The sequence below is a fragment of the Schistocerca piceifrons genome, chromosome 7 (genome assembly GCF_021461385.2).
Source record: "Schistocerca piceifrons isolate TAMUIC-IGC-003096 chromosome 7, iqSchPice1.1, whole genome shotgun sequence".
NCBI classification, from domain to species: domain Eukaryota; kingdom Metazoa; phylum Arthropoda; class Insecta; order Orthoptera; family Acrididae; genus Schistocerca; species Schistocerca piceifrons.
This window is the reverse complement of record NC_060144.1, coordinates 86,600,459-86,626,237: the sequence shown is the minus strand read 5'-3', so window position 1 is coordinate 86,626,237 and position 25,779 is coordinate 86,600,459. Positions and strand designations below refer to the sequence as shown.

The window sequence follows — 25,779 nt, the reverse complement described above, 5'->3', positions numbered from 1 at the left end:
ACCTTTTCGTCAGAAGAAAATATTGACAACTGGATTACATAATAATTTAAACATCCACAACATTGTTGTAGTCGTTTGGTATTTCCTTACCAATGTACACCTAGTGCGCTGAAACCATTGTAAGGAGTTTTAATAAAGCTTCTATTTTGCAACTGACTGGCTATTTAGTATTTCTACAAGAAAACAATAACCTTCTTTGAAAAAGTTTACACATACCTCCCTCTATCGCTGAGTCGACCCCTGCGTTTTGGTCTCCATAGGTGGAAAGCGCCGTAGATGATTGGGTTGACCAGGCTGTTGGACATCCCAAAGAAGAAGATGGCCGACTGCAAGTCCTCACTCAGCTGCAACAGCACACACCGGTCACTGCCGACGACCCCGAAGTCAATCAAAACACACACACACACACACACAGACACACACACACACACACACACACACACACACACACACACACACACACAGACACACAAACAATAACACTACGCAGGATTCGGTAATAACCGTGGCAGAGGACTATTTGTAACGTATACTCACTAGTAAATTAACAACAGTATCAATATCGATTATATTAGCCTACATATATTCGCTCATTCGATAGCTTCTACCTGTTAAGTTGCGGGGACAGTAATGAACAAAGCGAGGGTGGGCGTAACAAAAGTCTCTCGGAAATAATTTCAACTTCGTAAGACATACAACCCAACTTACACGAACCATCTAATTTCTCACACTGTAGTTGCAGGGGTAGTGAATGCAGTAATGTAAGCTTCCACTTGCTATCGCACGGAGCATCTTATCGACCTTCGCGGATTCCTAAAATTCTAATTATTAAGTCCTGGTGGGAGCAAATACATGTGGATCTTAGGTGGCGTTAGACAGGATTTCACACAGGCCACTGCAAAGAAAGTGTTTCAGTTCCAACGATGAAAACGGCTTCTTTGTAAAGCTGGTTGGGAGCAAAATAATAATCACAGAATACTTCGTAGCCCATTTATTATTCGTTACACATTACGGACTCGGCCTATCTTTAGATGACCTGGTAGCAAAGTGGTAACAGAAAAACGCAGATAGTGCAATATGCTTTTAAATTACCACTTGTATGTCATATACCGTAGCATCATAGTACTTACACCATCCAGCGTCAGTAAGCTCTCTTCCATGGTACTAAAACCCGGTACATTTTTACATTTGTCTTTTAAATTTGTCTTTGTCTAAGGTTGGCATTAAATTAATTTATGATGTAAGAAAAAACTGTATAAATTTTTTAACATATGTTATCATCACTTGCATTGATGTATCGGCCATTTACGACAGTGCTGCAGCTCTCACGCCATGTGGCGTCAACAAGCTCTCTTAGGAGGACCTGTCTGCCAGCCACGTCACTCGGCTGTAAACAGCACAAGTGTCGTCATAAAGTTATCTACAGACAGAAACAGGAAACTTCATGTTTCTTTCAACGTTAACTGAAGTTGTCAAAGTTGTATACTCATGCTGTACTAAATGGTATGTATTTTGTTTTAAATGCCTTTGTTGTTCAATAACATTTTAGCATAGCTCCTCCTTTTAGACGTCCGCCTGATTAGCTGCGTGGTAGCGTGCTTGCCTCCCATGCAAGCTGGGCCTGGGTTCGATTCCCGGCCGGGGTGGAGATTTTCTTATCTCGGGGAGTGGCTGTCATGTTGTCGCCATCATCATTTCATCCTCATCACCGGCGCGCAATTCGCCCAATGTGGCGTCAAATGAAATAAGACTTGCTCTTGGCGGCCGAACTTCCCCGAATAGGTGCCTCCCGGCCAATGATGCCATACGTTCATTTCCGTTTCCTTTAAGACACTTATGAAAAATTTGCAAGATTGTAAAAATACTTTCGTATTACCAGTCTGAAGATGAGCGGAGCATGAATCGTGTTATGAACTATAAACAGATCGAGAAACATTGTGCGACTATTACGTTGCAACTAACCGCCTGTTTTAGAGCCGCTTTCATCGAAACGATTATAATGACCACCCGCCTCTACTGTGTCTTTCTGACGTCTTCGATGTTCCAGTTCCGTTGCTGTTTTTCCAAAAATGTGGGGCGATAATCCACAAGCTGATACATCGTAAATAGTAAATAGGGAAGAAATATTATTACAATATCATTATTATCAAACCAATCTTGCATATTTTAAGCCGTGTGAGAGCAGACACATGCACATTCCGTATTTGTACCAATGCAAGGGCCAGAGGTGAAAAACATCATCACCTGAAACATTTTCAGCACTTCGCCACTAACTGCTCTTCTAATGTGCCAGTAAAACCCATGGGTGACTACCGTTCTAGCACCCAAAAAACTACAAACACACGAATTTGCTTCTCATTTATAAGCAGATAAACATGATTATGTTGATCTTCTGAAATTCCCAACACGTCGATACTTTTTTCTTTTTTTTGCTACGGGAGGGAGCTAGATAAAAATAGAACAGAACTGAGTGCACGTACCCCTTGGTTACTACTTACAAGGGTAGGCCACGACGTCGACATCAAGGATTTACTTCAAACTTTGTACGTCTTTAGTGGCCCATTAAAACAACATAATGTGCAGATAGTAAGGTGCGCTTCTCTGGCAATTCCGAGAAAATAGCAAAAGACGTTTTACGCGTCTGTTATATAACTGGTGTATCTGTGCGTACGTACTAAACGTTAGAGTTCATGGCGGTTAAGTGGTTAACGTTTGAGCTTCGTAAGACGTATGTGTCTGAGACGATGGTTCGACTCTCGTTCAAATCTTCATTTCTGTAGCACAGGTTCAATTCTGTGGTATTTAAACAAACTGCGCCTACACTGTTCATTCTTGCTAGCAACGTCTCACTGCTGCGCAAGTTAATTGCCAACTGATGGCTGCCTCTGCGTCTGCAGCTCGAAGCGTCGGGGTGCAAAGTAGTTCCGGGTACGTGACAGGTAGCATGTGTAAGAGACTTTGTAAATCACAGCAGACACACTTTTTCAGGAAAGTTCTTTGCGTTTATTCATTTACTTGTCGACAGTTATAAATGTATTTGTTCTCATAATTAAATTTAATTAAAAATTGTGATTACTCAAACAACATGAAATTCATTAAAACTTCATGCAAATACATGTGGTTTTTTTTTGTTATATTACGTCTCAAATGTCATAGAAATTAAATAATATGACCAGTCACGAAAAAAATATAGACTAAAAATTAAGTTTGAGCGGGAGTCGAACTATCGCTTCAGCCATGTTCGTCTTTCGACGCTCGAATGAAAACCACTTAACTAACATCAACTCTCTAACACCCGGCAGCTATCCACACTTACATAAGGGATATAATAGACGCGTAAAACGCCTCTTGTTATTTTCTCTGGACTGTCAGAGTAGTGCATCTACTTGAACATTATGTTGTTTTAATGGCCTACTAAAGGTGCACAAAGTTTGAAGTAGATCTGTGATCCCAACGTCTTGGCCTCCCGTTGTTCGTGTTTTGTGCCCCTTGTAGTAATGCAGTCTTTCCTGTGCTTTCAGTTGGCTAAGAAACGATCAGCCAATAGCATCTTCATAAAAAAGGATACAGGGAAGATAAAGATTTCACGCCCTGTCAAGGACGAGGTCTCCAAATACGGAACACAAGCTTGAATTGGGCGGTGGTAAGGAAGGAAATTGGCCGTTCTACCAAGAGAACCAGCTCGGCACTTGCCCTAAACAATTTAGGGAAGTAACGGAGATCTTAAACTTGCAGCCTAGCACCGCTTTTTTCCCGCCGACCAGTCGGATACGGGCGCCGTGTCTTTGGCAAAACGTGTCCATGCGGACAGCGGGAAGACGTCTGGAACACCCCGGACAGCCAGCTCGGCGCCCATTGTTGGGTTTTCTTTGACGCTTCAGCAGAGGTCGTGTGATGCGGCGCGCCCGCAACACTGTACACAGCCGCGCCGTCCTTCTAGAGTCTAGACGGTTCCTGGTTCTGCATGCACCACCGCGATGATCCTCTCTGTGTGCGGAGGTGCCCAGGAGAGCGAATGTCGCCAGATTGCATTCCTCATCGTTACACGCGCTCAACACCTGTCGCGACATCGTGTAGCGCGACTGGGTACACAATAAAAACTCCTCTGGTGCGAATAGCCCCTAATTTGAACAGTACGCCTTGTGTTTCTGATCTGTTAAGGCAGGTCTATGCGCCATATTTTCGAGGTCCCAGTGACGTCATGTTTCAACAGGATAATGCAAGGCCATATGTTATCTGTATTTTCCTGATTAATCTCGATACAGAGGGTCTCCTTGTCATCACGTTCTGCAGGTCGCTCAACCACTGAAAAGACCTAGCCACAGGTTGTGGAGACACTGACGCGCAACTAGTGGCCAGCTATTGCGATCGATGAATTCTCAACTCTGTCATTTAGTTGAAGTAGCTTAGAATGTATCCGTTGTTATCACGGGTGGCAGCTCTATGTACTATATTTTCCACCTACAAATTGTATAAGGAACATTGAGAATAGTATGCATATTCTCCACAGGGTGCAAATAGGCAGTATTTTTAGTGTATTAGAAGAGCCTGAAGTTCACAAAGCGAAAAAACAAGAGCCGACAAACGTGGCTAGAACCACTTGGTGCCCCATTCGTACTTTGTTTTATCTGACAATTTTTTTTTCTTTATTAAATTTCCATTCCTCAATAAAAATAGGCGACAAAACGGTGATTGGTTAAAATTGGAAAGTGGCGAAAAGTTGCGAAGTGAAGATAAAAAAAAACGATTCGTGATGCCGACAGGCACAATTAAAAAACACTGTGATAGTCTGGTTTCTGTCCGCAAGAGTTAAAAAACACATCTAGCGACAGTTTGGTGTCTGTTTAGAACACTGAAATGGGACACACAACACCGAAAACTCACTTAAAACTACACCATAATGGAAACACGACGGCAGATGGGGAGTGGGGGGGGGGGGGGAGGACCTGAACCGATGAGGGGGGAAAAAAGGGGGTGAAAGGAAAAGAAAAAGGGGGAGCTGATGGAGGGAGAGGACACACAAAAGGGGAGGGGCAGGGTGGATGCGGCAAGGAGTGGGGAAGGCAGAGAAGGGGAAAGCAAAAGTGGGGGAATGGAGTCGAAGAGAGGGTAGGCAGAGAAAAAAACAGAATGGAAGGGGGGAGAGGGAGCCCAGGAAAATAAGAGAGGAAGGGAGGGGGAGGTGAGGATCGGAGTTGATAGGAGGGATAAATGGAGGGAGAGAGGGCAACTTTGTGACATCTATTGTAAATGAAGGCTCCCTCTATAAAAAGGCAGTCGATAGAGGAGGAGGATTCTGTGAATAGGTGCATAAGGTAAGTTGGCCCAGCATCATTAAAGATGCGATGGGCCAAGCGGCGATGGGCCAAGCGGATTTCAATGTGGAGATGTGAATTTAGCTCTGCCAATACCTCAACCTCTGTGATCACGTGGCTAAGCTTTGTGATCAAAGTGATGAAGGTCAGTGGGTGTCGGGGAGGTTGAAGCTGTTGGGGAGAGAACAGGGCGTGGTAGGGGATAGGATGGCTCATGGGCCAAATTCGATACGTGGGATTTTGGAGAGGAGATCGATGTCGAAGGAAGCATTTGGGGATTTAATGAGGACCGAGTCCTTTAGAGGAATGAAAAGGGAGATGGGGGCATTGGGGAAGTCTTTACACATGGCCATGAAGAGGGTGCAATCGAGGAACTGAGGGTCAGGATTGGAGAGGACGAAGGTGTGGGTGGAAGGGGTTGTAGGAGTGGGGCCTGGGATCACGTCATTGAGAGTGGGTGGGACATGGGGATCAGGGGTTTTCTTTGTGGAGAGGGTGGGGGCAGGGTCAACATTAGGACATTCAGTAGTTTTCGTGAACAGGACTGGGTGGTAAGGGGACTGGGGGATGTGTTGCAAGGGGAGGTGTCAGGGGACAGGTCTTCCCTGAGGGGTGGGTGACGCAGTGGGTGGGGCTGTGTGTGTCACAGAGACTGTGGTGCAGCAGGCAGAAATCCGTGCTGGCGGGGAGCAGGCAGGGGGTACTGCCAAATAAGTTGATTCCCCCTGAGTGTAGCCCAGGCTGTGTAATCTTCTCACTTGGGATCGAATGTACCTGACAATGTACACCTCTGTTTTATATATCTTGCTGATAGTTTCATCGAGTATAGGGTGCCTTAGATATTTACTTCGTTTTCTTAAGTTGTTTACGTAACTGCAGTGATTTCTTGTTTCTTCTCTGGTTACAAAATATACATCATTAATTTGATCATCTTGTTCACTCACTGGTACGGGGTTTTATCATTCTTTCCTTGGAACGGCGTACTGCAGGATACGAGGGGCCCTCTGGCAGTCACGTTCTGCTGCCACTTCTCGCCTATGCAGTGTTCTGGCGTTAGCGCTAACAGAGGGCGCTGATTATGTGCGACGTTCTGTTTTCATTTATTCAGCTTCTTTATCTACTTGTTTTGTAATTTTTGTATTACTCTGTGTACTCAGAACGCTGATTATTATCCCATCTCATTATCTATAATATCGCCACCTGAGCGTATGTCAATTATTGCCTCTTAACTTTTTTCTTTTTAACAATCTAACTTTTGTCTTGGTTTATTTCACTCTTCTTTGTTACTGTCATGCTTCTTACACATTGGTCCAAAACCCAGGCAATCATCATAGGCCACATCACCCGCTCCTTCAGTCTCCATGATTTCTGCCTCACCATTTATGGTTATCCCATCCAGATCATCTCCACCCTGAGGTACCTGGGCCTCACCTTCGACCGTCACTTCACCCGGACACCTCATCTCCTGACCATCTAGCAGAAAGCCCACTCCTGACCCCACTTCCTGAAACTCCTGTCTGGCTGGACATGGGGATTGCATCCTTCCACTACTCTGCACACCTACAAATCCCTTATCCGCCCTATCCCCTGTTACGCCAGCGTTGCCTAGATCTCTGCCCCCCTCCCTCCTCCCCCACTTTCATAAGGCCCTCCAAATCCTGGTTTGTGTTTCTTTTAATTGTCACAGTGTGTGGTTTTTGTGTACAGTTTTTAGCTTTTTATCACCATTTTACAGGCACTCCCTTTTTTACGCTGTCTTCCATTGTGTTTAACCTTTTATAAGTCTGTTTCGTCGTATTTCCTCCTTTTTGATACTTTTTTTAACTGTCTTCATGTTCTGTACTTAATGTCTGTCTCTCGGCTGAAGAGCAGCGCCTACGCTGCTGCCAGCCCGCCCCATATGGAGCACTGAAATACAATAAACGGAGGTAAAAATCTTACACATAAGAAGCCCATTACAGACTTTACACATTGTACCCCACTTTCTTTTACATCCTACAAGTAATCTTTGAAGGATATCTGTACGCCTACAATAGCGACATCTGGGGAACTTGCAACACAAACATTTTGTGGCAAGTGTGTTGTGAACAGTAGTGCTGCTGACAAGATATATATATATATATATATATATATATATATATATATATATATATATATATACGATGATATATTTTTATAAAGCAGACTTGCCTCTTCATATTTAAAGCGCATAAATGGACAAGTATGTCTGAAGTACGTTTCATTATGGTCTACTTTTTCTTTCAAGCTGTAGATAATCTGCTAGTATATTTTGTTTTCCCATATTTTGCTGCATATCTGAAGATGGTCATTATAGACCGAAACAGGTGGCCTGATGACAAAAAATTTGTTACCATAGACGTGAAGTAAAAGAAATTTAGTCTATATTCGCGACCATGTCATAGCCTGTGAGACCTACAAATTTAATCGAGTATTTTACTTACTATACTGTAGACCCATGATAAGTAAAATGTCACTAATTCTTTTTCTTCTTGCTGTTATAATTTTAATGCAAAACAGCGTAGTTAGTCAGCAATGCTGGCGGTGTCATTTCCTTTCATTCAGCTTGTATTGAACCTGCACACGATATCAGCGGCAGTGATGTTCTCGTAGCTGCACAGGGTGGGTCATGGTGAAATGTTGAACACAGCCCAACTACCAGCCCCAGAAGAATTGCTGCATTGTTTGGTATTCAACAAACACGAGTTACTAGCACAGTACATGAACAGGGTCTGCATCCGCGTCATGGGTAGAGTGTGCAGAACCTGCATGTAGGAAATGATATCAATGAACGGCGTATTGTGTTCACTAGTGAGTCACGGTTTACCCGCAGCGGTAACAACAGCACGCGCAACTCTCTCGTGTGCGCAGGTGAAAATCTGCACGCTACTGTGGAAACAAATTTTCAACGATGTTTCTCAGTGAATGTGTAGTGCGGTATTACTGACGACAGTCCAGTTGTTTTAGATAACTGTCTTAATGGAATTGCTTATCTTGATTTCCTTCAAAATATGTTTCCAAAATATTTGGAGGATGTTCTGCAGTCCGACGAAGCTCCTGCGCATACCATACCGTCAGTTAGTCAGCGTCCCACTGGAAAGTGTCCTTGCAGTTCCATCAGTCGCCGTGGAGTCATTTCTTGGCCGCCGAGGTCGCCTGATCTTATTCCATCAGATTACTGTTTGTGCGGTTGGCCTAAGAGCGAAGTCCACAAGCGAGCGCCCGCCATGTCGCACCCTGGCGAAATATTTGGCCTCGGTGCTGCAGGCGCATTTCCGAAACACTGGCATGCTCGACAAGCTGTCTGCACACATCATTGATGGACTCAAGGAATTAAACAAGCAAAGAACATTTGTTATTTGCATAAGTGTGGGTGTATAAATGCTCTCCAGAGAATCAGTAACCTTTTCTTTAATAACAGAGAGAAGTTACTTCACGTGCGCCTCACAGTACGCTACATTTTCTTCCTTTTTTTCACTGTGCTCGAAGAAGAAGAGAAGGGTGTTTCAGATCTGACCCATAACTGAGTACAAAATTTGTTGTGGTTGGCAGGAGAGGCAACACCGTGTTACTAGAGGAGACCGAAAGGCACGCGTTTTAGCTCACGCAGGCTGGTGTGAGGTCTCGAACAGGACAAGGAAATTAGAATTTAGAAAAACGGACGTAGCTGGTGGAATACTTAACTGTAATCCATTAATGATGAACGTCGCTTTTGACGATACATGATTCACAATATCCATGGGTACTGAATATGGCGCCTTGCTAGGCCGTAGCAAATGACGTAGCTATGCTAAACTATCGTCTCGGCAAATGAGAACGTAATTTGTCAGTGAACCATCGCTAGCAAAGTCGGCTGTACAACTGGGGCGAGTGCCAGTACGTCTCTCTAGACCTGCCGTGTGGCGGCGCTCGGTCTGCAATCACTGACAGTGGCGACACGCGGGTCCGACGTATACTAGCGGACCGCGGCCTATTTAAAGGCTACCACCTAGCAAGTGTGGTGTCTGGCGGTGACACCACAAAATTACTGATGACCAACTCATCAGTCCAGTTCTTTTAGGTAACTGCCTTTATGGAGTTACGTAATAACTTTCATTCCGTAAAGCATATCCAGTGAACATCAATCAGAATTTCTTAATGAATAACCACATTATTCCTGTAATATTCTAACTCCACGATCTTGTCATTATCCCCAACCATTCTTACTTGGACTAGGATTCTGCACTTTCCCTGTTGTGACAATATGGTTGTTACTGATTAATACATATTCTGCCAACTATAGGAAGGAAAACGGTTCAAAATTATGCCTGATTTGTTTTGTTGGAGAACAGGCTAACTCGTGCAGTAAAATGATCTTGATCAGTCAGTCACTTTGTTCAAAATAAAAATCAGAGACAGTAAGATTCATTATATTTTCACTGAGAGTGGTATGCAAGTATCAGTACAACAATTTAAATGAAACAATAATGGCAAACTGAAAATATGTTTTTTCAAACTTTTCATTTGATGGTTGACTTTCTGAACGTGCTTTGTTAAACGCTTGCTTGGCGCCTTCGTATTGCAGCTGAGCTGAAATTTAGTAATTACTTTTTAATGCAAACAGATCCAAATTATTTAAAACAATTACATTTTATAATTTACATTTATGAAGTTAATAAACTTTACTTGTGTAGGTAAAAGATGCTTCTACGTAACGAAATTTTTAGTATTATTTGAAAGAGCTCACCATTTAATCATGTTCCTAACGAGTGTTTGTATCTCTTTCCTATTATTAAATTTAATTTCTTTTAGTGATTTTAAATCAGAGTTAGCGTTTATTATTCTTATTTTGTGAAGTGAAGCTTTTAGTTTCGTGAGTGAGCTATTTATTCGACATTTATTCGATATGTTTGTTCAGATATTTTACGTAATAATTTTCACTTCTGAAAACCAACTACTGGATTTAACGAACAGAGTATGTCCAACTGAACTGGCGATCAAATTTAGAAATAATTCGTTGATTTCCCTTCGGCTAATGAAAATCCTCGTGGTTCTTTTTGTTGTCATTTTTGTGTGTGATTTGCACTTATTTATAACGATCTTCCAAATTTTATGTAAGAGACGCGTGGAGTACAGTATTTGCATAGTAAATTTGTGGTAATTACATCCCACAACGCAGATATTATTTCAGAAACGACTGCATTAATTTTTTGATCCGATTATGCTAATGCCAGCACGATCATATGTGTAGCAGATTAGAGAGAGGATAAAGGTTCCATGTGTCGACATAATAACAACATAGTATCAATTTTTGTATGAATATCAAGAGCTCAGATGGCAACCCAGTTCTAAGCAAAGAAGGGAAGGCAGAAAGGTGGAAGGAATGTATAGAGGGTTCATACAAGGGCGATGTACTTGACAATATTATGGAAATGGAAGAGGATGTAGATGTAGACGAAATGGGAGATAAGATACTGCGTGAAGAGTTTGACAGAGCACTGAAAGACCTGAGTCGAAACAAGGCCCCGGGAGTAGACAACATTCCATTAGAACTACTGATGGCCTTGGGAGAGCCAGTCATGACAAAACGCTACCATCTGGTGAGCAAGATGTATGAGGCAGGCGAAATACCCTCAGGCTTCAAGAAGAATATAATAATTCCAATCTCAAAGAAAGCAGGTGTTGACAGATGTGAAAATTACCGAACTATCAGTTTAATAAGTCACAGCTGCAAAATACTAACAAGAATTCTTTACAGACGAATGGAAAAATTGGTAGAAGCGGACCTCGGGGAAGATCAGTTTGGATTCCGTAGAAATGTTGGAACACGTGAGGCAATACTAACCTTACGACTTACCTTAGAAGAAAGATTAAGAAAAGGCAAACCTACGTTTCTAGCATTTGTAGACATGGAGAAAGCTTTTGACAATGTTAACTGGAATACTCTCTTTCAAATTCTAAAGGTGGCAGGGGTAAAATACAGGGAGCGAAATGCTACTTACAATTTGTACAGAAACCAGATGGCAGTTATAAGAGTCGGGGGGCATGAAAGGGAAGCAGTGGTTGGGAAAGGATTGAGACAGGGTTGTAGCCTCTCCCCGATGTTATTCAATCTGTACATTGAGCAAGCAGTAAAGGAAACAAAAGAAAAATTTGGAGTAGGTATTAAAATTCATGGAGAAGAAGCAAAAACTTTGAGGTTCGCCGATGACATTGTGATTCTGTCAGAGACAGCAAAGGACTTGGAAGAGCAGTGGAACGGAATGGACAGTGTATTGAAAGGAGGATATAAGACGAACATCAACAAAAGCAAAACGAGGATAATGGAATGTAGTCAAATTAAGTCGGGTGAAGCTGAGGGATTAGGAAATGAGACACTTAAAGTAGTAAAGGAGTTCTACTATTTAGGGAGTAAAATAACTGATGATGGTCGAAGTAGAGAGGATATAAAATGTAGACTGGCAATGGCAAGGAAAGCGTTTCTCAAGAAGAGAAATTTGTTAACATCGAGTATAGATTTAAGTGTCAGGAAGTCGTTTCTGAAAGTATTTGTATGGAGTGTAGCCATGTATGGAAGTGAAACATGGACAATAAATAGTTTGGACAAGAAGAGAATAGAAGCTTTAGAAATGTGGTGCTACAGAAGAATGTTGAAGATTAGGTGGGTAGATCACGTAACTAATGAGGAGGTATTGAATAGGATTGGGGAGAAGAGAAATTTGTGGCACAACTTGACCAGAAGAAGGGATCGGTTGGTAGGACATGTTTTGAGGCATCAAGGGATCACAAATTTAGCATTAGAGGGCAGCGTGGAGGGTAAAAATCGTAGAGGGAGACCAAGAGATGAATACGCTAAGCAGATTCAGAAGGATATAGGTTGCAGTATGTACTGGGAGATGAAGAAGCTTGCGCAGAATAGAGTAGCATGGAGAGCTTCATCAAACCAGTCTCAGGACTGAAGACCACAACAACAACACATCAATTTTAGTATCCTTTTTTTTGGGAACAATAAAAGAGGAAAGTCGCGCACGCGAAGTACGAATCATTGGAGAAGAGGAAACATGATGAGTATAAAGCAGTAAACTGTGTTATTAATTATGCAGATAAGATATAAATGGAACCTAATAACAAATTAACTATCGATGACTGGAACTGGAAACAGGCGTTTGAAGAACCGTTGCCGTGGAAGGTAACTTTCGTTGAAAGGTTACAGTGGGACGAGTCAAACGAATGTAAGCAGACGGCCACAAAAGCATGATCGATTACAAAAGCATGGTCGATTATTCTGCTAGTGACTGTTGTACACTGATATAGTAGCAGGAAGGGTAAGATACCACCAACTGTGTCATCTCATTTTGTGATCTATTTTTAAATGAATACGTTTGTTGCCTTTATTTTTACTACAAAATATTTACTGTAACTAGTAAAAAAATTAGTTTCCTTCAGCTGAAGAGCGGTTTTCTCGAGTTTTTTTTCTCTGATTGCTGACAGATCGTCTCCAGTTGGTAAAACGAAGAGACAATATTAAAATTGGTTTAGCGATTGACATTGCTGTCAGAACGCTGCGGTGAATCAGAATGAATATTTGTTGGACCGATGTGGTGAATTGGTAACAATACAATCCGTGATAACAAACATGATTCGTTGCAAGATTTCAGGCATCCACACGTTTCCCGAATCATACTGTTCAAATCAGGGTAATCTCTAAGCAGTGGCACGCAACCAACCAGTTCTTTATTCTTACACGATAAAGAAAACTTCCTGTATCTTTGACATCAACGTAAACGATACGCTGATTGTGAGAAATGGAAAAAGGTAATAAGTACAACTAAACTTTTCGCACAATTAGCAGTCGTGTTCCATTTAGGCGTGCTAACCGTTCTCATATTCGCGCTACTTGACAATATGTCAGTACTTGTTTGTATGATAAAATGGAATCTGAGGATGAGAGTCAAAGTTAATCGTAACATAGAGCGCCAGGTGTTTGTCTGCTCGCCCGTACCATCAAACAACCGATCAATTGACTTGCAACCCTGTCCGCGCCCTAGCCGCCAAGACAGAGGCCGCAAGGTTCAAGGATCCCCTCCGAAGTCTCCGTTCTTAACTGGCATTACACTCCTGCAATTTCACTGGTCCTAAACCTCAGCTTGCAGGCACCAATTACGGCATGAGATACCTCGAAGGCAGTCGTCTCATTTCGTTAGCCATTAGGCAATTCACCTGCTATTTTCGATGACCTAACGCCGGCATTGCCATTGCTTCCACTTCATTACTCTGGGACACCGCGCGGCCACGTACAAAACCAGTTTCTCGCCATAGGACCTTCTTTTATCCTTATCAAGTTGTCTTCCTAGGTGCCCTGTAAATGTCCTCTCCTCAAGGCAATTTATTTTTCCAAACGTTATCACCGTATCACCTGTTTGGCTGGCATGAAGCAACCACTCAACACTTTTAGTGAACTTTGATAATCTCTTTGAGTCTCGATGTTTACCTCTGTCACCAAACAAGAGTCGTCTCGCTGTATTGCTCAAGTTAAGCGAAAACCGTCTCCGTCTTCAGTTCAAAGCCTCCTGTTTTCTGCTTGCCTGTGTTGTTTAACTTATACCACATTAGAGTACACACCACATAAATACTTTCAGAAAATACTTACTAATGTATAAATTAATTCTTTCAGCATCGAATGATGTAAAGTGATTGCATTCTGTTAAATTTGCTACACTGTTATTTATGTACATCCTGTAATCTCCGTTCAAGGCAGTATCAAAAATTACAGACCCTTCATCATGCCTCAGTGCTATTATTTCTTCGTCCTCAACTTCAACTGCCTGCCTTTCACGTCCTTCGACTCTTGTAACTGCAGACTACTTTCTGTGTATTATATCAGATGATTTAAGAACTCCGAAGAGTGTTTCTCAGTCAACATTGTCAAAAGCATTTTCTCTACATCTACATAGACTGTAAACACCGGTCAAAAGCATTTTCCCTACATCTACACATACAGTAAACACCGGTCTGCCTTTCCTCAATGTATATTATAAGAAGTGCACCCCACGATCTACTGTAGACGGGTTGCGGATTATAAATTTAAATATAGGTAAGTTGTAGTGTCACTTTTACCTCCTGTGGTCCTACATAATTCCGGAAGTCAAATCATTTTCTCCCAGGCCGGTTTATACTCGTCGTTCAATATTTCTGAAGATCATTAGTGTTAGTATTTTACAACAATGACACAAACATATGGATTTGGAGTACTCACACTTGTTAGCACCTGCCTTCATTGGTAAGAGGATTATTCCATTCGTCTAAAAGTCTGAGGGCATATCGACAACCTCATATATTCTGCATGCCTGGAGAACTTTTATCATGATTGGTTCTCCCAAGAACACAAATATTTTGAGGGAATGTCGACTAATTCACTTTTGTTTCAGTGCTCTGTTGAATTTTTCTGGTCGTGTCGCATTACCTGTCTCAGCTCCATCCACTTCCCGTTTTCTTGTCGTAATTTTCTCTGAAGAAAAAGTCCTTCGGTGTAAAGGCATAATCCTTCACTAGTAATTAAAACGTTATGAGTTCAGATTTCGACATCAGCCACTGCTTAAATCCTGATTAAATGTCATCAACAATGCCAACCGTAGACTTCTTGTATAACTGATGACCTTTGTCCTGCCAGCGGCCTTAGTAACGAGGGCGGAGGAAAGACAATGATTTGCGGCACCCCCTTGCCTGGCAGGTGGGAAAATACACATAAGATGTGGAAGGATCAGCAATGGTCAACGGTATGAAGAAATACAAGGCAATGGAGACCACTGTGTTAAAGCCACATGTAATATATGTCCACAGGTCATGTGGTTCCTAATTGAAAAAAAATGTTATGATGATCTCTTCGTTGGCAAAAGATTCCGGCTCAGTCTACCGGTCACGAGGGAGGTCACCAAGAGGAAGACCACAGATTGAAAAGTATGCGAAAAATACAATCTACGTGTTGGAGTGTGAAATCTCAGAAGTCTAAATGTGGCAGGGAAGTTATGAATTCTGGGAAGAAAAATGTAAAGACTCAGTCTGGCTACAGTGGTGCTCACTGAGTTCAAATGGAACCAAAATAAAGATATCTGGTCATACAAGTATAGGCTGTTGTTATTGGCAATGGCGAAAAATATTGTAGCATGTATAGGATTCGTCATGAATTGTAAGGTAGCACAGAGAGTGAGTTTGGGCAGTTTAGTGATAGGATTACTCTCATTAGAATCGACAACAAATCAATGTCCACAACAATAATACAGGTACATATGGCTGCATCACAGTCAGGAGGTGAAGACGTAGAGAATGCATATGAGGACATTGAACGTGTAATTCAGGGATATGAAAATCTTATACTCGTGAGTGACCGGAATGTTGCAGTATACACTGACTTTGAGTGCTTCCTAGCTCGTGTGGTCAGCGTGAAGGTGACCCCACTGCCCCACGTAGTACTCTCACATGGTGGCACATATCATATGCAGTGACATACCAGGTTGAATGCCCATATGATTCGAGCCACAAGTGTTCTGCATCATATTTTCAGAATTATCTCGTGAGATGGTTGCTCTCTGAGCTTGAACAACATATGTTGATATGACACATCTCACCAACATTCGCATCATAGGAAAATGACGAATTATACAAGAATGCAGTTGGCTGTCGTAATTTTGGGCTGCAGTTAGCGGGAGAAGAGGAAATTGCCCATAGAGATCACTGTTATCTAATGCTAAAGATCCACAACGTAGCACACAACACATGCAACTTCAACAGGCAACAGCCACGACACACACACCCGCTTCCTTCCACAAGCTTGTCTGCTATGACGCTCACTACATAGGTGAACACTTGGCTGATTATTGATTAAGAAATGAGTAGGTCAGTCCCAAGAGAGCATCGAAAAATATGTTTCTTTTTGCAAGCAAATCGCCAAGAACAATGTGCTGCAGTTTCTGGACTTCCTACTTTTTTGTATATACCATTCCATAAACTGCTTGAAACTATGTGCCAGGAGGATATACAAATCACTGAAGGTACACATCCTAATTATGCAAAATTTCAGCTCATGACGATGAAAAGTGTCTTTCCATATGAATACCTGGTTTCAGTGGAGACACTCAACGAAACCATATTGCTCAAAATAACTGTATTCATCAGTAATCTTATAACGGATATGGAGTAAGTGCATGCAGTGAATGTTTGGCAAGAATTCAACATCTATTATTTAGGGGAGCATGCAAAGCTTTCTATTGCCATGCATGTACGCTTGCTGACAGATATTTCCGAGAATTTCCGGAGTGTATGCATGGAAACATACGCTATGGATCCTGACTTCTATTACACAGTTCCAGGGCTTTCCCGGGATGCAGTGCTCAGAAACATACGCGTCAACACCGAAATAGTGTAAACATGTCGCTCTTACTTGATCAAGTAATTCCTGTGTGGCTTTGTCAATGTACTTATAGTCACGGCAAGTAAAATAAAATGTGAATGGGTCCAACGACATGAGTTACATACTGTACCTAGATGAAAACAACTACTACTGGCACATCAAGCAACAGTCTCTGCCATAGCTGTCCAGTCACGAAATCACCGAAATAGTTGAGTCAAGTAAGTGGCTGCTTATTCTGCCATAGAAAATGTTGTGGAGATGAAAACAGCATACTCTAATAGTTTGAATGATCCACACAGCAGTTTGCCACTATGTACAGAGCGCCTCCCCAAGCTGATGGCTGTGCTGCACGATAAACAGAGATACAGAATGCATTATAGAATCCCCCAGAAGTGTGTCAAGTTGAGGATGAAACTGATTAAGAGTGACCAGTGCTGTCTCCTCCTAGCTACACCATTTGTCGAAGGAGTATATTGATACCAATAGCGAAAAGAGAGATTCCGTGATGTAATAGTTCGAAAACGATATTTTTAAACTTATGAATAATGCAATTTTCGGTAGAACAATGGAGAATCTTCCAACCACAGGAAAATTCACGTAAGAACGAAATGGGTGGGTATGTATGGCACCAGTACAAATTTTAAATGAACCAAAATCTGCAATACAAAATTTGTCACTCAGGAGATGGCTAAGGTTTCGTTAGAGTTCCAGAAATCTGTTTATGTCAGTATGTGTATATTGGGTCTATCCAAACTACACAGGCACCAGCTTCATTACGGATTTGCAAAAACTCACTTTGAACATTCAGAGTTACTTTAAAGTTACTTTACATAGAGACAGACAACTTCATATAATGGTGAAGGACTATGATCTATGAAGCAGTAAGGTGCCGCCGACAACTCATTCGAGACGTCTGGATATGTGGCTTGTACAGTAATACTTATGGCATAACGTTTGGAACCAACAAGGTTGTCGACCTACTGAAAGATGAAGTGAACGGGTTGTGGATTCGAAGCTTGTAAGCCTTGGACAGAAAATGTACAGATATTGTACAAATACAGGAGCCACCTAAAGGCAGGCAAAGGATGCGTATCGTGAAGCCACGATGACTCTCAAATTTATTACTTGGAGTGGCTGATCGGTGGTGTTGGCAGTGCTCCACATCCTCCTCTGCATATGGTGAACCAAATCGCCATTCAAACATGAGACCATGTGGTACACAGTGTACTGTAGCTGAACGTCAGTCTCTTGCGCATTGAAGACAAATGGGTACCTAGTACATCTCATTTTTCATAGTGTAAATGGATGTGTGTGTGTGTGTGTGTGTGTGTGTGTGTGTGTGTGTGTGAGAGAGAGAGAGAGAGAGAGAGAGAGAGAGGGAGAGAGAGAGATTAGAGCACTCACTAAATGTGTTTGTATACATTGTATATCTGACTTCATTGCATAATATGTGTGCACCAATATAATATATGTGTATGTACTATATATTGTATATCTTTCTCAACTGCTGCTGGTCATCCCAGTCAGTATTATTTGCGTAAATCATTTCTCGTTTCCCGTGGGAAAAAAAGGTTGCAAAGAAACAGTAATATCAAAGAGGGACGCATTAACATCGCAACAGCTACATTGAAGAGTGATAATTATAGCAACTGTATCACAAAAATTCTCCATCAGCTATAGTATGTAAGAAGGATACTGTGACAAATATATTGAGGAAACGTAACTACAATATTTTTTAAAGACTGCTATGGGTAACGTGTTATATGTGGTGTCACCGCCAGACACCACACTTGCTAGGTGGTAGCCTTTAAATCGGCCGCGGTCCGCTAGTATACGTCGGACCCGCGTGTCGCCACTATCAGTGATTGCAGACCGAGCGCAGCCACACGGCAGGTCTAGAGAGACTTCCTAGCACTCGCCCAGTTGTACAGCCGACTTTGCTAGCGATGGTTCACTGACAAATTACGCTCTCATTTGCCGAGACGATAGTTAGCATAGCCTTCAGCTACGTCATTTGCTACGACCTAGCAAGGCGCTATTATAATTTGCTATTTATCTTGTGATGCATGTTCCGTCAGATCGATGTTCACCAATTATGAATTAAAGTTAAGTATTCCAGAAGCTACGTACTATTTTTGCTACTATAAAGACCTTGTCCTGTTCCAGGCCTCACGCCATCCTGCGTGAGCTTAAACGCGTGCCCTTCGGCCTCCTGTCCTCGTGGATTGGCTGTCTTGCCAGTCCACAAAATTATGTATATTCTTTTTAGTTTCACGTGTTTCTATTATTAATGTAAAATATGTCTCTGAAGATATGTGTGTATATGTAAGCTTCTACTCATTGTTGAAGTATGTCTTACATACTGCACTAAAAAAATTGATACGAAAAAGGTATCTCTAAAAATGTTGTACAAAAAACTGTTATGAAAAAAAATATTATATATACATTTGGTAAAGAAACTAGTAATTAATTTGTTATCATATATCCTTACAATTTTTCTTGTTTACAAATACCTGTGTCTTGTGCAGCGTATGGACCGTTCGCCCTATCAACTAACACCTCTTCTTACACTTCTGGCATGCAAATGGCCACTGTGAGCAGGTCCACACGAGCAGAAGGCAAATCAACGCTTTTACACGCTCAAGAAGCCTCCACACATAACACTGCACAGGAATCTCATATTGGCCATGCACCTTATCTCTTGTTGTGACATGTTCTAATAGAAATAAAACACAGTCTGGAAAGATACACATTCACTTTTTTCTTTTTGATTTTGGCTTAACGAGGAGCCGCACACTGAAGCGTGCTTGTGGAAAGTCTTACAGTGATGCTATGTTACGAGTTTCCTCGATGCACCAAGTATAAGACGCGGTAATTCGAGCAGACACCCTGAAGGTCCGTATCCTAGTTTAGATACTGTGCTTAAAATTATAGAGACCCAAGACACATCTGAAAGTGTGCAAGTCGATCTGAAGCTCTGGTTTTTTCCGACGTTAAGTGTGAAAGTAACCATCGGTTTCCCCACCAATCCGACGAAGCACGCCAAACCATGTTCAGGCGCGGTTCCAGATAGCGCACCCAACCCTGTTGGCGTGATAATGCCCCAGCACACACCCTAAGTGTTGCCCGCTGTGCTTCAGTACTCATGAACGTAATGAATGTACTTGCCACGAATCATTTCTGCTTAAGAAAAATGTACCTGTTTGCAAAAACTTAAAGCCAATCGTCAACCTGGCTCGGATTGAACGCGTTCCTCAATGAATGTCAATGTTGTGTTCGTCAAGCGCTCCGTTAGAAAGTAGCATGTTCTGTAGACAGTGTTTGCTAGAGAAACGTCAGAGGAGTTATCGGTCATTGAAAGACGGTCAACAAACTTTACGTATAGTTACAAGTTGCTAATCTGTGTTCGACTGCATTTAGTTACCGGAGCTCCAGTTACACTTCTGTACAGACGTGTTCTTGGATACTCCCAAGCTTCATCAGTCACAGTCCACAATTTCATAGTATAATTGCAATGACATTACAGTGCTGGGTGTTTATAGCGTCCGGGAGAAATTTCGTGCCACAACTAGGAATTTCTTTTCCTATCGACTCGCAAATAGAGCGAGGAAAAAACGACTGTCTATATGCCTCCGTGTGAGGCCTAATTTCTCGTATCTTATTTTATACGCGCGATGTATGTTGGCGGCAGTAGAAGCGTTCAGCACTCAGTTTCAGATGGTGGTTCACTAAATTTTCTCAATAGTCTCCCTCGAAAAGAACGTCGCCTTCCCTCCAGGGATTCCCTTTTGAGTTCCCGATGCATACGTGTTGTTCAAACCTACCGATAACGAATCTAGCTGCTCCCCTCGGAATTACTTCGATGTCTTCCCTCAATCCGACGTGGTAAGGATCCCAAAACGCGAACAGTACTCATGAATAGGTCGCGCCAGAGTCCTGTATGCGGTCTCCTTTACAGGTAAATCACCCTTTCCTACAATTCCCCCAATAAACCGAAGTCGACCATTCACCTTCCCTATCACAGCCGTCACAAGCTTTTTATCACAATACTTAAACGTTATAGCGGTTGTCAGAAGGTGAAGATTCAGTTTTTGACTCATCACAGGAGACAGACTGACGTTCAAGATCAAGGAACAGTTCAAGGATTTCCTATAAATTATCGGCAGATAGCTTGCTATGGGCTCTAATCTCAAAGTGTATTACAGTACATCTGCAACGTTTGCCCTTACAGTGCGAATGGTGTTCACAATTCCCTGATTCGCCGTTATTTTGCATTGTGGCATGCTCTCTCTCTCTCTCTCTCTCTCTCTCTCTCTCTCTCTCTCTCTCTAAGGCGTGATGTCATCATAGTCCAAACATAAAAATGCCAGTCAGAGGGTCTTATCCCTATGTCACTGCCTCCAATGCGAAATACTACAGCTACTACACCAATGTCTTTGGGGAATCGCACACAGCAAACATTTACCTACCCACCACTGTACATGGCTCGGGATGGACACCAGGACACCAAGATCAAGCAGTTGATTGTCCACTGCAAAGCATGTGCGGACCATCAATCTCCTCCTCCGCAGCAATTCTCTGAATCACCACGACCAGGTGGCCCTTGGCAACGACTATATGTTGATTGTGTTGAACCTTAGTGAAAGTATGTCTGAGTGATGCGTTCAGCAAATTTACTCTCATGGTTTCCATGCAGTTCATGTGGACTGCCAGTACAATGAGACCCCTTTGCTCTGTGTTTTGCATTGAAGAAGTACCAGTGGTCATTGCATCAGATAATGGTTCTCAGTTTACGTCAGGAGACTTTCGGCATTTCTGTTAATGGTAATCAGCATGTTACTACTGCTCTGTTCTATCTTGGGTCCAGTGGAGAAGCCAAACGTTTCGTGAGAACCTTTAGGAGTCAGACGGACAAACTCCATGCCTTCCACTACCGGGAGTGAGCCCTTCTCATGTTTCCGTATGTTTCCCTCCCAGGCAACAGCAGGTCGCCAACGGAACTCCTTCATGGACGTCAGCATCGTACCCAGGTGTGTCTCATGCAACTACCACAGAGGTCCTAGATTTCCATGTGGCTCATGAAGTGCAAGCCCCAGGAGAAAGCGCTATTCCTGGTGTTCAGTAAAGGTCATCATCGGAAACAGGACATTGTAACACATGCATTGGGCAGATCCTTTTAGTCTGTGCAACGACAATCTAGGCTGTACCGGCAGCATCAGAGTCAGTTGCGTACCCTTGCCTCAGACACTTTGTTCACAGATATTTAACTTCACAGGATTCTGCAGCACGTGCTGTCCTCACCTTCTCCAAGCCCAGACTTTGGATGAGGCACCGACGAAGATCGATGTGCAACTTCCATCGCCACTGCTGGTTTTGCAGCTCAGCTCCAGTGGTCTATGATCCTGCAACCAACCATCTTCATAGACTCCTGAAGGGTCCATCACAAGTCGCAAATGCTTCAGCAGTTGTTTGACAGTCGTTGAGTTCACAAGTGCACCCTGCGTGCAGTTTTCCAGCCAACATGCCTGGTCACTCTTAAGGTGCATGCCAGGGTGCAGACATGGGTCTGCCATCAGCCAGCGATGCAGCCCCTGTTTCTTCAGCAGCTCATGTGTTCAGATCTCTCCTTCCTCCCGTCCCTCCCCATAGATAGTACTTGCCATCAAAGTAAACAAAAATTATGTAGAAGTCTGGTGGGGGAGGGGGTCGAGCGAGGAATGTGCTCATCCATTTTCACAAACAACACATTAGGAATCCACTCCAAGATTCAACAGCTGGCCTTAAAGAACAGCAGAGGCCACCCAAGAAGTGCACATCAGATTCCAAATGGCGTCCAAGGAAAGGTCAACGCCTCCAGAAAGTGCAAACAGAAGCCAGCCTTTGCAGCGGTTTACATACAGCACTGAGAGTCTTGTGTTATTCCTTGAGTCAGATTTCCCGTGTTTGCGCCCAAAATTTATGGAACGAACCTGAGTGAAATACAAGCTGAATCACCATGGTTAGTATATTCATGAATGTGCTTGATGTTTTGTCACCGAGTCAGGTTTACTTCCGCAATAAAGATGTATGAGTGTCCCCAGAATTTGTGCCCAGTCTGCTTGACGGAACTCCCCCACAGTAGCAGTACCCCAGGACACAAAAATTATGAGGTAATTCATACCATTCATAGTATGAAAGCAGTACTTTAATGTCATTAAACTGTGGATTTTCAAACATTATTACTATGTTGAAATCATTATTAGAGGACATGCCCACAACCACATATTTACTTAAACAAACATTTAGGTTGTATATTACAGAGAACAGTATCATTTTTATAGGTGAGGAATGTCATAGTAATAGCCTGAGGACTGGTGCTGATGACTGTGGTAGCAGGGACTCAGTGTCAGGGAAGAGGTTATATCATGGGTGTGCCAGTGCTGCTGCGACTACAGTGTAGGCTCAATGTTGAAGAAAGGCTAATTGAATAGTCAGGCTGAGTGTCCACTGCTGCAGTGGTGTACACAATGGAAATGCAAGCACTTGCTGCATGTCCTGATGCCAAAAATTATGTAGGTCGAGTCTGTGCTGCTACTACCATGGTGTAGACAGTCGTTGCTCCACTGCATCATCAGAGGTCCTCACACTATGGGAGAAATAGTAACTAATGTAAACGCAAATAATAATAACGGGCAGTGAGAAATATGGATTTTTCTAGTATGATAGTCTTCTCCCTCTTTTTGTTCTGTCTATGGGCGATGGCTGATCTCTCCAGCTGACACTTTATGGTAACCAAGCCGTTTGCAGACCCTGAATGACTAGTCTATCTCATGATGACATCTACCATGCCTGCAGTGTAGTGGGAGGGGGGGGGGGGGAGGAGGACTAGTGGTCTGTGTTAAATCCTCAGTCGGCCAAGATAAGTGGGGTGATGGTGGCCATTTTGGGTCATAAATTATGGTCATTAAGATAATCTAAGACCATCTGCTCATAAGTTAGACTTACGTAAACATAAGAGCACAAGCGTATGGTTTGTTTACATAGGGCTAAATGTATAAAGAAGTTATTTTGTATACTCAAGGGGCCTAGCCAAGTGACTGGTTTGTTTATGTTTGGGTCATACGTTACACTTGGATAAACATAACAAGTTAGTTGTTTGTTTACACTAGGCCAAGCAGCCGGTTTGCATAAGGAGAAAAATAAGCTCTATGTTCCTGATCCCTTCCAACTCCCCTGCTCAGTTGTTATTATCCGTCTGTTCGTCAGAGACAGTCGAACAATCCTGCGATCCCTTCGTGGTGTATTCCTTCTTCCCAAGCCGTTATCCTGAGTCCATCTCGTTAACAGTCGTTCTGCAGTCACTGCACTGCGGCCAGAAGCCTGTTGCAGGTATCTCGTTTGACCTTTTGCAAAGCCGGGGAGATGGTGAGAAGCTGGAGTTACAAGCCCTTTGTGCCCGTTGTGCTGCTAACTGCACCGAAAGCTCCAAAAACGTTGTGCAGATCTAATACCTATCTCAGTGATCTTAGCTCAAGAGTTATTCTCCGTCTGTATGTGTAGCTTTCCTCTGCATTAATTACACTGAAAATAACATCGGTTAAGAATGAAATCTTGAACAATACATCCTACAGACCTGTAAATATTGGTGTAATAGTTTGGAAGCGTTTAGTTGTGATGCTCGTGGGGTAACAACTTCCTTTCTTGTCAGTCTGCAATGCATAGATGTTGCCTTTTTGCACTCTATTTCTCGATGGAGACTTTTCTCTGGCAGATGGAAACGCTGAGATACAGGGAATCAGAGACTTAGCTTCTGTCTCTATTTATCTCTCGTCGATATAACAACATTCGGTTGCTGCATAGGTTGGTAGCGTTTTTCCATAAGACAACAGATACATATAAAAAAGACTTTCAGTCATCAATAATACGTTCTCCTTCACTATTTATAACAGTGTGCCACCGCTGAATTAACTTCTCGATTCTACGACTGCAGAAATCACGTGGTTTTGAGGTGAAGAACTCAACGAACCACATTCGGAGCGAGCGTTCATCCAGAAAGGAAGTTTCTCGAAGGTTGTTCGATAGAGAGCGGAAAAGATGAAAATCGATTGTGCAAGATCAGATGAATAAGGTGGGCACGGAATGACTTCATAACTCAACTTCTCTGTACTATTTTAGGTCAGTCCAACAGAATGCGGGAGGGAGTTATCGTGTAATAGCACCACTTCACGGCGTCTTCCTCGACGTTGTTCTTCAACTGTGTCTGCAATACGTCTCAAATGTTGACAATAAATGTCAACAGTAATGGGTTCACCTCGCGGAAGCGATGCTTAGGACAGTATACGGTCGCTGTTCCACCAGATGCATAACACTATCTTTTGTGGATGCGCACAGTTCTTTGTACGGGAAGTTGCTGCTTTGTTTGGGTTCAGTCCTTCCCTTGTTTTCCTTACGTTAGAATAAAGACACCAAGTCTCGTCACCACTAACGATACAGGATAGGAATCTGTGTTGTTCACGAACCAGTTACAACGAGTAAGCAGGGCACATATGCCCACTCGCAGATCTTTGTGACCTTCCCTTAGTGCATGTGGTACCCATACACCCAATTTTTGAACCTTCCCCACTGTATACAAATGTGGCACGATGGCGGAATGACCACAGTTCATCACATTTGCAAGTTATCGAGTACACTGACATGGATCATTGTGGATTTATACGGTGAAACGATCTTCAACGAACCACAAAGGAGGTGTTCCTGACCGTGGGAAGTCAATAACGTCGGAACGATCCCCCGTAAAACGAGAAAAACAGTTTCATGCCGTGCTGTGTCCTATGAGATTATACCTATACACGGTGCAAATGTTTCTGACTGCCTCAGCTGCTGTTACCCCTTTCTGAACACGAAGACAAGAATACGCCGGAAATGTTCTCCAAATGACAAAATGACAATGCGTAAACTTAAATGGCGACATTGAGCTACAAATAAAAAATTAAAATCAATACATAAACCCATAGCAACAGCAATACCAACATGCAGAACGAAAACACTACGAACCTACGCACCAACCTAATACTATTCATA

At 42.6% G+C, this 25,779-nt stretch overlaps 1 protein-coding gene across 1 annotated transcript in view; it reads right to left on the bottom strand.

The window, feature by feature from the left end:
- LOC124805453 (gonadotropin-releasing hormone receptor-like) overlaps positions 1-25,779 on the bottom strand; it is a 605,403-nt gene that overhangs the window by 21,945 nt on the left and 557,679 nt on the right. Inside the window, exon 4 of the mRNA XM_047266015.1 lies at positions 217-344. Within this exon, the coding sequence (XP_047121971.1) occupies positions 217-344 (128 nt within the window). The remainder of the gene's footprint in view (positions 1-216; positions 345-25,779) is intronic.